Here is a 12731-nt window from a genome sequence, read left to right as displayed (position 1 = left end):
CGTGTTGAGGTGGGCTCGGCCGTCTATGACTGAGGGATATGGCAAAATGCCGAGGGACTCGATTCAGGCGGGCAGACTGCGATGAGGTGCATCTCGGCGGTGCGGCCAAGGGACACCGCTCAGGCGGGCAGACCGCGCTGAGGTGAACTCGGGAGCGTATGGCCGAGAAGCTCGACGTAGGCAGGCTGCGGCCGAGGGACGTGACCCAGGTGGGCAAGCCGCCCTGAGATGGACTTGGTAGTGAATATGGCCGAGGAGCTCGGCGTAGGCAAGCTGGACACGCGGACGTGTCTTGGGGAGTATGGAGCCGAGGGGCACGTAGCAGGCGGGTTGGCCGCGCTAGTGTGTCTCGGGAACACGGAGCCAAGGAGCACGACGCAGGCGGACAGGCCGCACCGAGTGGATCTCGGCAGTGTGTGGCCGAGGTGCTCGGCGTAGGCAGACAGGCCGCACCGAGTGGATCTCGGCAATGTGTGGCCGAGGTGCTTGGCGCAGGCAGACTTCGACCGAGGGGCGCCGCTCAGGCGCGTTGAGGTGGACTCGGGCCGTCTAAGACCGAGCCGTGCGAATGCAAAAAAGAGGGGGGTTAGGCCGAAGCTAACCGTGAGCCAAGAGGCGGTCAGGTAAACATGGAGCCTTCGCTTGGAAGAGACTAAGGCAGGGGCTAGATTCCTTGCATGAGGATTACACCGGATAGCAACCGCAGATGCTTGACCGCTGCTACGGGGCCCGTTGCCCAGAGTCACTCCTCTTCCTTGCAGTCACCCAAGCTTCCTCCGTGACGTACCGGTTGGCTCGCTGGAGCATATATGGTACTGTGGTGGGGGGTCGCTCTACGAGGGATCAGCAGAATCTGGAAGGTCGCAAGCCTACCATGAACGCCTGCACTAACAGAGAGGGGTGAGTGTCCGGTAAGCTCCGGATTTGTGTGGCAAGGCGATCCACGAAATGTGAGAGGGGCTCGTCCTCTCTTTGTTTTAATCCGAGGAGCAGTGCCGCGGAGGGCTTCGGCCGGGCATGGGCTGCGAAGTGGAGCTCGAAGTCCTTGGCGAGTTGCCCGAAGGAAGAGATCGTTCCGATCTTCAGGCTGCTATACCATGTGCGGGCCGGACCCCTTAGGGTCGTGGGAAACGCCCTGCACATTAAAGCGTCAGACGTTCCGTACAGTGCCGAATGGGCGCGGAAAGCAGCGACATGGTCCGCTGGGTCAGTGGAGCCATCGTATGCGTCCAAAGAAGGGAGTTGGAAGTTCGGGGGAACGGCGTGATCTCGTATCTCCGGTGCGAACGGAGATCCTCGGTATGTGTCCATCCCGAGCTCTCCCTCTGAGTTGTGAAACTCCTTCTCTAGTTCGTCGAGCCGCTGACTAAGAAAGCATAGCTGGGCTCGCAGGGAGTCCATTAACTTTGGAGATAATACCTCGGGCTCCGGGCGGCCGCTCGGGTTTGTCCTTACTGGATCCCTGAGTGGGGTCGGTCTGACCCGAGGAGAAGTGGAAGGCTCCAGAAGCGTCACGTGGGCTCGAGCGGGCGGCCTTTGTTGTCGTAGCGGCTGAGTCATAAGTGGGGGTGTCGGTTGGGAGACGAGCGGGATGATGGTTTGCACCATATCCGTCAGAGCTCGGACTTGACGAGCGAGGCCATGAAAGGCCTCGGGTGACACCGGCGAGGGGACGCTCGGAGCGCCCTCGGGCGGAAGCAGATCCGGGTTGTCGAATGAACGCTAGTAGCGTTCAGAGGTCGCGGGGAGGTCGTCAGCCCACGGCTCGTCACGCAAGGGACGCACAGCCTGCGCCCCTGTTAAGAACGATCCCTTGGTAGGGAGTTCGTCGGGATCAGTCTAAGGATCCCTGCACATTTGGGCCCTCTTTCTAGCGCCAATATGTTGTGGGAAACAACTTTGAGCCGTGGCCTCGGGGCTAACACGGCTCGGTTCAGGTCCGGACGATGGGGATCTTGCGTGGCGTGCCTCGGGTCCTTCTGGTGGCCGACCGCGGTGATCTGGATGTCCCGTCAAGGGGAGAGCTCTGTCGCAGCGCCGGGAAGAGGCGGCACCGTCTCGCACCTGCACACAGGTCGGGCCGGGAGCTCGGCCCGACCCCTCCGACGATTAAGTCAGCGATGTGGAGAGGATTGTAGATGAGGCAGAAGAAGAGCCTCTGAGTGTTTTGTGTCTGAGTGAGTTCCTCCCCTTTGTTCGTATAGAACTCTGGGGTATTTATAGATGAGTTTGATGTTACCTGATATGGCTGCCTGCAGGAGGCAGGCTGATAGCGTCTGACATGGGGTTGGCATGGCGTGAAGAACCAAGCCTGAGTTAGGTGTTAATGTGCCTCGACCAGTGTTTCGGCTCGGTTAACCGAGTGCAGTTGCGTCGATCGAGGCATGAGGCGTCAGTTAACATCCTAGTGTGTCATATCACCATTTTTACCCTTATCAATAAGCATATTCTATGATCTCTATCAGGTCTAATTATAGATTATCTATATAATTAATTACTTTTAGCATCTAGATTCCTACCCTTTTAAAAGTTATATTAGGATCATTATATTTATGAAAGTAAAATATTTAATCTCATTTCGATTTTATTAAGAAAAATACTATATGTGCTATCACGTATAAAAAATAACACTAAAGATTAAAAAAATAATTTTATAATACTATTTTCATTGATATTAATTTTTTTCTTTTTGTAACTTTTGTGAAAACGCTTTCTTTCTCTATCTTCGTCCTCGGTAAAAATGTCTTACTTTTCGAATAAAATCTCTCTCTCCTAATTTTTAATCTTGTAAATTAAATTTTTTAACTCTATTTTAATATCATTTAGGATGACGACTGATATGATAATCCAATCTTTTAGGATCTCTATCCATTTATCAGTTTCTAAAAACAGATAAAAAGGAGGGCTAGAAAGGCTAGAAGGCACCGTAACAATTTAGTCTCTCTCTAAAGGTTAAACTTTTTATTTGGAAGTTATCCTAAATAGACTTCCAACCTCCAAATCTTTTTGCTCACTTAGTCCACCATCAACTTGACACTTGCTTTGTCTGCAAGCTGCATAGAGATTCTGCCTCTCACATATTCCTTGAATGCCCTGTTATTATTTTATTTTATAATCTTCTCCAAGATAACATTGGTATCCGATCTCAGTTCTTTGATTCCTGATCAATGGGGGGCTTCATCTTTTCCTTCCCAGTTGCTTCAACCTCATCTTCTCTTACTACTGTTGTCGGTAAAGCTGACAATCTAACAATGTCTGAGGCATCGAAGCATGCTGAGATCAACAATTGGAAGCACCTGTGGCTCCAAACTGACTCCCGAGCACTAACACACACTGTCAATGGCTCTTCAAAAACTCTTTAGTCCTTCTGTGGGATCATTGTTGATATCAAACTTTTGTTAGCTTCCCTTCAGATTTCTCGTCTCAGCTATATATTCCTAGAATTGTTAATTGTATATAAAGCGCATCAGTTGACACTTTGTTGGAGAATTCATGATCTCTTCATTTTTTATAAAGTAGTCGATATGTTCAGATTCTCCAAATCCCCTACAAAAATATTCTATCGAGAGACTCGTATGAGAGTGAGAATATGGAGCTCCCATCAATAGAAGAAGCAGATTCTATGATTTCTATCATAGTTTCTCTAAATTCAAAAAATTGAAGTTAAATAACCACTAATATATAAATAGTATTATCATCATAATAAGAAAGCAATCACTTTTTAATGGTTATTATTGCAAATTAGAAATTATTCTTTTTAGTCAACTTCAGTATATATGTATGTTTGAGTTACAACGATTGTGTCTACATTTTAAATTTAATTACTTTTGTCAAAAGAAAATTTTTGCTTCGATTTATTTATCCTCATTCCGACCGACCGACCGAGCGACCGCCCGCGTGGCCGTTGACCCACCAATCATCGTGGGGCCCGGAGGACACTGCATGCCCCGCCGTGTCGCGTAGCTAAATGGCCCGAGATGACGTGGCGAGACGAGATCTCGCCTCCCGAGATCCTTTCCCAATCTCTCTCCCTCGGATTCCTTGCCGCTCGTCGACGCCGCTTTCTGAGTCACGCACATCACCATACAGCAAATTAGGCCATTTGGAATCCGACGCGTACGACCGACCAGGATGAGGAAACGTAAAGTGGCCTTCGATCGTGGAACGTATACGCTGCACGGGCCGAGAGATACGTGTATTAATGGAAAGATCACGAAGACAGCATGTGAATGCGTGTACAGTGAACAGAGCAGTCAATCATATGAGTATTTAAATGAATACTTAAATAAACAAAGTTATTCGGATGTGGTTCGGCGATAAATATCTTTCAAAAGATTTCTCATGGCATGTGTGTAATTGTCTTATTTTACAAAAATATATGTCGTGATATTTATTACGAATAAATGAATAAATAATTCTTGATTCCAAATTCATTTAAAAGATTTCTCGATACAAATTTCCTTTTCTTTTATTCATCATTTGGGTAATTTCGTAATTTCGGATAGTTGGTAAACGTTGCCAGCAATCCTTCCCATGTCGCTTTCGCTGTTGCCCGATCTCACACACACACACACACACACACACACACACACACACACACTCTCTCTCTCTCTCTCTCTCTCTTTTTGATGCTGTGGGAATAACGTTCTTGAGGCGATGCCGGCCTCCTCCTCCGCCGCCAATCGCCTCCCGGGAATCCTCTTCTCCAGAGCCCTGGCGCCGCCACTGGACTCCGATCTACAACCGGCGCTGAAGCCCCAACCGCGCCGCCGGGTACGGAGCCCCGCATTGCCCCGCGCTGCTGCCGGGGCCCGCCCGAGAAGATGCGGCGCTGCTTCCGGCGGGAGGAGGAGCGGCCCCGCCACCCCCCTGCTTCGCTGGAAGTTCAGCGAGAAACCCCCGTCGGAACCCGGCCGTAAGGTCCAGGACGTCGGCCCCGGAGTTCCGCCACCACCGACCCGCATCTCCGCGAGGAAGCTCGCGGCTGGGATCTGGCACCTGCGGCCTCTGGGGGCTGATGGAGGCGGCCGCGGCGGCGGAGGGGAAAGACGGCGGGCTCCTCTAGGTCCTGAGGTACGATAACACCAAGATTGCCATGCCTTCGAAGTTTTGTTTCTAGGGTTTCTTTTTCTCTATTAGAAATCTGGTTGATTCTTGTCAGAAGCTCACAATTTGGCGGCACACTCTGTGCTGGACTTGGAGCTGTTCTTGTTCAGATTGTTCAATACCTTCCAAGATGAGACCTTTAAAATATCTTCGAAATCCCTTCAAAAGAACAAATAGAACCCTTTTTTCCTTCGATTCTTGATAGTCGATGATTCGGTTGCAAACATGGATAAATTGTCCTCTAAAAGAACTATACATCTTTCTTTTACCAACATGTTCTTGATACCTTGCTATTTTCATCATTACAGGAACTCAAGCAATTAGTAGTACTAGATCCATCTGTAATATAGTCAGCTTCATTCCAAATTCCTGATCTATTTGGTCACTAGTTGCTCTCACCTGATCAATGGCATGAGACGCAGGCTTGGTCCCAACACCCATACTTGTGATTACTAGTTGTTGTACAGGTCTTCAAGTTATGATACTTGCCGTCCTTTCTGAAGATGCTATCTTGCACTTGGGATGTTTGAATGTTATTGTTCATTGACTTGCATCCCTCCTTTATACTTTGCAGCTTGTTCCTGGGTGTCAAGAAGTTCAGTTGTTTTATAATCCCCTTAGCACCGACCTCCATGTTAATAAGAATAGGAAGAATGGGCATGCCAGTCCTGTGTCTGTCTTAAGTCCCAAGTATGGTGATTTCCACAAGGTAATCCATTATTCTTATAAATTTGTTGACGTTTTGTCCTTTTCTTTTTCACCAGTATTCTGTGTCACTTTGATTGATGCTACTCATCTGGAACGGTCTGTTGGATTTCAGAGTTCTGCAATGGAGAAGGCAACTAAATGGGACCCTGGGAGCTCAATGACCACGGAGGAGGTCTACCGATTCTACCGTCACCTTAAGCTTCTTGAAGACCAGGAACTAAACACAGTTTCTACTGTTTCTTCTCTACGGACTGAGCTTGAAAGGGCTCGTGCCCGCAACAATGAGCTTGAGAGAGAACGTAAATTGGCAAAGAAAAAGCTGGACCAATTCTTGAACAGGCTTGCTGAGGAGAAAGAATCGTGGCGGAGCAGGGAGCATGAGAAATTTAGAGCTATACTTGAGGCAATGAAGGCCGACCTTGGCAAAGAGAGGAAAAAGCGGCAAAGAACGGAGATCATCCATGGTAAGCTGGTCAGTGAGCTTGCTGAGGCCAAATTAACTGCAAAGCAGCTCTTGCAGGACTATGAGAAAGAACGCAAAGCTCGTGAACTTGTTGAAGAGGTTTGTGATGAGCTTGCAAAGGAGATTGGCGAGGACAAGGCTGAAATTGAATCTCTGAAGATGGAAGCGATGAAGATACAAGAAGAAGCTGAAGACGAGAAGAAGATGTTGCAGATGGCCGAGGTATGGCGTGAAGAAAGGGTTCAGATGAAATTAATTGATGCAAAGCTTACTCTTGAGGAGAAATATTCAGAGCTGAGGGACCTAAAAGCAGAGTTAGAAGCATTTTTGGCTGCAAGAATGACTAAAGATTCGGACTTTGCATCAATGAAAGAGGCTGAGTTACTTAAAGGAAAAGCAGACTTGGTAAATATTGAAGTGATAAAAGAGTTCTCTTACCAGCCACCACTTGCTTCAGAAGACATTTATGCCGTCATTGAAGAACTCCAGCCAAGACAAGAAACTAATGCGAGAGACATCAAACCTTGCTGTGTTTATAGCCCTAGAAGCCATGCCTCCAAGGTTAACACAGCGAGTCCTGGGACAGATGTCTTTCTAGAACATCCAACAAAGCAGCATGCACATGAGATGATAGATAGCAATGATGATGAAGAAGATGAAAGCGACTGGGAAACAGTTAGTCAAGCCGAGGAACAAGGCTCAAGCAATTCACATGATGGAAGCGAACCATCTGTCAATGATTACTGTAAACAAAGCTATGCTTCAGTAAGCGAAATGGAGTTGAAGGAGAATGGTAACAACAAACTAAACAATGAAATCATTGAGGTTTCTACTACAAATGCAAAATCAAGAAAGAAGGTGTCTTCAATATGTAGGCTTTGGAGATCATCAGCACATGATAATGTTGAAGACCTTAAGAAAAGGTCGCTGTCAAATGGAAGGATATCCACTGGAACCCTGGCTTCGAATAATTGTGAAGAGTACAAGAAGCTTTCAGCTGAGTATACAAATGGAAGACCAGATGGAAGGATCTCCAACGGAAATCTATCTCCTGACATGGGGTTGGTTGAAGCTGGTTTGAGCCCAAGAAGCATAGGACACTTAAACTCTCCCGACTTACTGAATTCTCACATTCCTCGCGGAACGAAGGGGTGCATCGAATGGCCACGAAGCGATCAGAAGCACGGGCTAAAGGCGAAGCTACTGGAGGCAAGGATGGGGAGCCAAAAGATTCAGCTGCGGCACGTCCTTAAACAGAAAACTTAGAATGTTTATTTGATTAAACACATTCTTGGCCACCAAGCCAAGAATGTTTTCCTTTGTTAAGGCAGACTTCAATATCATCTCTCCATGAAATCTCATGCACGTTGCTGTATGGGCTTGAGCAGTGCCTCTTTGTAACTTCTGTAGCCTCTAGCTGTCTATTATTCTATCTGATTAAGCAATTTAGCATGGAGCTTTTGTTAGAACTTATATTGCTGCTGTAGATGCTGTCAAGACAAGTATATAGTTCAGTAAGTAATAATGTCTCTGAGCCAGCAAAGCAAATCAAGTTCAAAACCGATCATGTCTAGAAATGTTCCAACTTCATCGGTGAGAATGCCATGGTGATTGATCATTTGCATCCTTACAGAACTATTGGGCTATTTCAACATCATTAATTTGGATTTTGTTGTTCATGCGCACTGTTTGGTCTTAATAAGCATGCATCGAAATGAGCATGTGGAAAACATCAAATCACTCCAAAGAAAGCATCGAATCACTTGAAAAGGTTTAATTAAATGAATAATGCACCACTGCACATCGAGCACAAGATTGTCGCTTTAAGATTTGCGAACATATCGACTCGAAGTGCCCGATCGATCATTGCACCGATACGAGCACCCAAATCACGCAACTTGGGTTTTCACTTCAAGATTCGTGAAATGCTCGGACTCAGAAGACCACATGGTGTTTTCCACTTTAAGATTCGTGGATTGGCTACATCTCTGGCGGTACACTACACAACGTTTTATCTCGGAGTTCTCCTCGGCCGTCCCTTTCTGCCATCGGTGAATAGTGACCATGGTGTGTGAGAAGTGTACGGTGCTCTCTCTTCTTCCTCGCTCTCCTTTCCCTTCTCTCTACAAAGCCCCAAAGTACTGATCTTTCCTTTTTTTCTTAATTTTTAGCTGATGATGTTGTATTCGTCGTCCGATCGCTCTCTTTGCAGGCGAGAAGAAGCTGGCCAAGGTGATCGTTCCGGACAAGTGGAAGGAGGGGGCCAGCAACACCACCGAGAGCGGCGGACGAAAGATCAACGAGAACAAGCTCCTCTCCAGGAAGAACAGGTCCCTGGTCTCTCCTTCGATCCTTCCTTCGCTTCTTAGGTTCCGGTTCTCGTGGAAACCCTCATTCTTTGTTCTGGTAATTAAGGTTTCTTGCTCGTTTGATTCGTGATTTTTGTCTTCCTCTCGTACAAGTTGCTTCTTTTGCTAGTTGCTGGTTCGGCGTTGATCAATATTCCATTTTGATTTTTGATGCGCTTTTGGAGGATTGCTGTAGATCGTAGATTTGATGATACAGAACGTTTCTACTAGCTTCATTCTTTCGATTAATCGTGTAAAAGAAGAGGATTGATGCAAAGGTCATCTTGCCTTTGACTCTAAGTTACACCATCCGTCGTGTTAATCTGTTCGCCTTCAACCGAGGTAGGTTCGAAACCCTAATTTGGTTTATAAGAAGTCATTCTAAATTGTTGGTGTCATTTAATGAGGCCAAGAGAGAACAAAGACTTATGGAGATAAGGAATCAGATAAGATAAAACATTTTTTTTGGGATTTGCCCTCTTTCGTTTCCCTCTTTGTAGGTTGTGTTTCCTTTGATATCTCCGGACTTGATTGAGCTTCAACTGCCAATAGCTGCATTAGTTGTAGTTATGATCTTTTACATATCTTGTGAAGGTACTAATGCTTGTCATGCTAATTGAGGCTGAGTTATGTGTGAAAAGTATGCCCTGATAGGCTTGCAATGACATGAGCCAAATACATTTATGGTTTCTACATTTTAAAGAGACATGGAAATGGTGGATAAAGTAGTTTATAGGTATAGTGATTCTCACTGCGAGTAGAGCACACAACTCCAATTTGTTTAGATGAGAGGAGCTCTGCTAAGCATACATATATTTAACATAATTAACCCCTTGCATCAACAAGGGTTGTGTTTCCTTTGATATCTCCAGACTCGATTGAGCTTCAACTGCCGATAACTGCATTAGTTGTAGTTATGATCTTTTACATATCTTGTGAAGGTACTAATGCTTGTCATGCTAATTGGGGCTCAGTTATGTGTGAAAAGTATGCCTTGATAGGCTTGCAATGGCATGAGCCAAATACATTTATGGTTTCTTCATCAAGAAGGGAGTTTAAAGTGACATGGACGTGGTGGACAAAGTAGTTTATAGGTATAGTGATTCTCACTGCGAGTAGAGCACACAACTCCAATTTGTTTAGATGAGAGAAGCTCTGCAAAGCATACATATATTTAACATAATTAACCCCTGGCATCAACAAGGGTTGTGTTTCCTTTGATATCTCCAGACTCGATTGAGCTTCAACTGCCGATAGCTGAATTAGTTGTAGTTATGATCTTTTACATATCTTGTGAAGGTACTAATGCTTGTCATGCTAATTGGGGTTGAGTTATGTGCGAAAAGTATGCCCTGATAGGCTTGCAACGACATGAGCCAAATACATTTATGTTTTCTTCATCAAGAAGGGAGTTTAAAGCGACATGGACGTGGTGGACAAAGTAGTTTATAGGTATAGTGATTCTCACTGCGAGTAGAGCACACAACTCCAATTTGTTTAGATGAGAGGAGCTATGCAAAGCATACATATATTTAACATAATTAACCCCTTGCATCAACAAGGGTTGTGTTTCCTTTGATATCTCCAGACTCGATTGAGCTTCAACTGTTGATAACTGCATTAGCTGTAGTTATGATCCTTTACATATCTTGTGAAGGTACTAATGCTTGTCATGCTAATTGGGGCTGAGTTATGTGTGAAAAGTATGCCCTGATAGGCTTGCAACGGCATGAGCCAAATACATTTATGGTTTCTACATCAAGAAGGGGATTTAAAGAGAAATGGACCGGGTGGACAAAAGTAGTTTATAGGTATGGTGATTCTCACAGCTAATTTGTTTTGATGAGAGGAGCTCTCCAAAGCATACATATATTTAACATAATTAACCCCATTCATCAACAAGGGTTGTGTTTCCTTTGATATCTCCAGACTCGATTGAGCTTCACCAGCCGATAGCTGCATTAGTTGTAGTTATAATCTTTTACATATCTTGTGAAGGTACTAATCCTTGTCATGCTAATTGGGGCTGAGTTATGTGTGAAAAGTATGCCCTGATAGGCTTGCAACGGCATGAGCCAAATACATTTATGGTTTCTACATCAAGAAGGGGATTTAAAGAGAAATGGACCGGGTGGACAAAAGTAGTTTATAGGTATGGTGATTCTCAGCTAATTTGTTTTGATGAGAGGAGCTCTCCAAAGCATACATATATTTAACATAATTAACCCCATTCATCAACAAGGGTTGTGTTTCCTTTGATATCTCCAGACTCGATTGAGCTTCACCAGCCGATAGCTGCATTAGTTGTAGTTATAATCTTTTACATATCTTGTGAAGGTACTAATCCTTGTCATGCTAATTGGGGCTGAGTTATGTGTGAAAAGTATGCCCTGATAGGCTTGCAACGGCATGAGCCAAATACATTTATGGTTTCTTCATCAAGAAGGGAGTTTAAAGCGACATGGCGTGGTGGACAAAGTAGTTTATAGGTATAGTGATTCTCACTGCGAGTAGAGCACACAACTCCAATTTGTTTAGATTAGAGGAGCTCTGCAAAGCATACATATATTTAACATAATTAACCCCTTGCATCAACAAGGGTTGTGTTTCCTTTGATATCTCCAGACTCGATTGAGCTTCAACTGTCGATAACTGCATTAGCTGTAGTTATGATCCTTTACATATCTTGTGAAGGTACTAATGCTTGTCATGCTAATTGGGGCTGAGTTATGTGTGAAAAGTATGCCCTGATAAGCTTGCAACGGCATGAGCCAAATACATTTATGGTTTCTACATCAAGAAGGGGATTTAAAGAGAAATGGACTGGGTGGACAAAAGTAGTTTATAGCTATGGTGATTCTCACTGCTAGTAAAGCATGCAACTCCGATTTGTTTAGAAGAGAGGAGCTCTCCAAAGCATACATATGTTTAACATAATTAACCCCTTGTGTGTTGTTTAGGTGCATTAGCTAGAGGTTATTCATGCATATTGTGGAGTAGATGTTCATCAGTCTTTTTCGTTAAGTACTAACGTTTTGTGCCATAAAGTTGTTCTTCTTTCAAAAATTTGATCCATCATGATTTACTAATAACCGGTAGGATATTATGCTGGCATTATGTAGCTTCTCATTTCAGTAGGCATTGCCATCTGTTTTAAATGTATTTGTTATTTGCTTTACCACGTTATAAGACTCTTGTGTTGTGAACTGACTGAGATTTTTGTTATTTCCCAGGTGGACACCGTATGGAAATACTAAGTGCATAATATGCAAACAACAAGTACACCAGGATGCAAAATATTGTCATACTTGTGCATACTCTAAAGGTAAGGGATCCGATGATTTTAGTTTGATGGGTTCCCTTCAGGATGAATCCATCTCATAGTTTTGTATCCAAGACATCCATCCACATGCACTAGAATTCACAAGTTTTAGTTTCTTGTGCATGTAGTCTAGATTGAGTAATCAATCTCATTATCAGACAAAAAGCTTTCATGAGTTGATGATCTTCACCATACCTTTTATCTTGTAACAAATTAATCTTGGAGTTCTTTGTTTAACTTCATCTATTTTTTTGATTCAGGTGTGTGTGCAATGTGTGGGAAGCAAGTTCTGGATACGAAGTTGTACAAGCAAAGTAACGTATGATGGATGCTATATCATTCCTAGCAACACAATGTTCATGAGTTTCCAGGCTTTCTAATATGCAAACCATTGTTGAATTTGCTTATGGCAAAGATGACATAGAAACTGTTGAATGGGTGTCGATCTTTACCTGTCCACCAAAACGGGCATTGAGATGATTCGAGCACCAGATATTTCTTGTTAGCTTTGCGGCCACAATTAGCTTCAGTGAGTTGGCTTGGCATTTTAGGTTCTTGAATCATAACTAGTTGTTATTACTGATGGTGTTTGCTGTCTCATTTTGAGGATTGTGTTAATCTTTATTGTAACACTTTCAATCATATGGCTCATGCCATTGCAAGTCTCCAAACATCTGCATTTGCAATTATTACTTGCGGTATTTGCTTTTACCTGCAGCGATCTCTGCATACAAGCATTTCTAATCGCAAGCAACCCAAACATCTCTCAAGTCAATACTACCCA

General features: G+C 44.4%; 2 protein-coding genes across 3 annotated transcripts; both read left to right on the top strand.

Annotated features, from left to right (window-relative positions):
- Positions 1–4589: 4589 nt before the first annotated feature.
- On the top strand, positions 4590–7746 carry LOC135624396 (MICOS complex subunit MIC60-like). Its single transcript, XM_065127945.1, has 3 exons — positions 4590–5073; positions 5681–5815; positions 5927–7746. Exons 1-3 carry the CDS (start codon positions 4657–4659, stop codon positions 7541–7543), a joined length of 2169 nt encoding a protein of 722 aa, XP_064984017.1. The 5' UTR covers positions 4590–4656; the 3' UTR covers positions 7544–7746.
- Positions 7747–8239: 493 nt separating this feature from the next.
- Positions 8240–12526, top strand: LOC135624395 (uncharacterized). Of its 2 annotated transcripts, none has more exons than XR_010491664.1 (4): positions 8240–8357; positions 8490–8683; positions 11859–11950; positions 12208–12346. XR_010491664.1 is itself a non-coding variant. In XM_065127944.1 (4 exons), exons 1-4 carry the CDS (start codon positions 8342–8344, stop codon positions 12270–12272), a joined length of 291 nt encoding a protein of 96 aa, XP_064984016.1. In that variant the 5' UTR covers positions 8240–8341; the 3' UTR covers positions 12273–12526. The 2 variants fall into 2 exon arrangements, 1 of the variants encoding a protein (XP_064984016.1); XM_065127944.1 differs by having other exon boundaries at positions 8490–8607; positions 12208–12526.
- The last annotated feature ends 205 nt before the right edge of the window (positions 12527–12731 follow it).

This window comes from Musa acuminata, chromosome BXJ2-10 (assembly GCF_036884655.1).
Source record: "Musa acuminata AAA Group cultivar baxijiao chromosome BXJ2-10, Cavendish_Baxijiao_AAA, whole genome shotgun sequence".
Taxonomy (NCBI): Eukaryota; Viridiplantae; Streptophyta; class Magnoliopsida; order Zingiberales; family Musaceae; genus Musa; species Musa acuminata.
The sequence above is the reverse complement of the archived record's forward strand: the minus strand, read 5'-3'. Positions and strand labels throughout refer to the sequence as shown.

What these genes read in the sequence shown, in the direction of transcription:
- LOC135624396 (XM_065127945.1), top strand. Translation starts at nt 4,657, where the DNA reads ATGCCGGCCTCCTCCTCCGCCGCCAATCGCCTCCCGGGAATCCTCTTC. An exon ending in GGGCTCCTCTAGGTCCTGAG is followed by an intron (nt 5,074 to 5,680) that starts GTACGATAACAC and finishes TATACTTTGCAG; the next exon opens with CTTGTTCCTGGGTGTCAAGA. An exon ending in AGTATGGTGATTTCCACAAG is followed by an intron (nt 5,816 to 5,926) that starts GTAATCCATTAT and finishes GTTGGATTTCAG; the next exon opens with AGTTCTGCAATGGAGAAGGC.
- LOC135624395 (XM_065127944.1), top strand. An exon ending in CTCCTCTCCAGGAAGAACAG is followed by an intron (nt 8,608 to 11,858) that starts GTCCCTGGTCTC and finishes GTTATTTCCCAG; the next exon opens with GTGGACACCGTATGGAAATA. An exon ending in TACTTGTGCATACTCTAAAG is followed by an intron (nt 11,951 to 12,207) that starts GTAAGGGATCCG and finishes TTTTTGATTCAG; the next exon opens with GTGTGTGTGCAATGTGTGGG.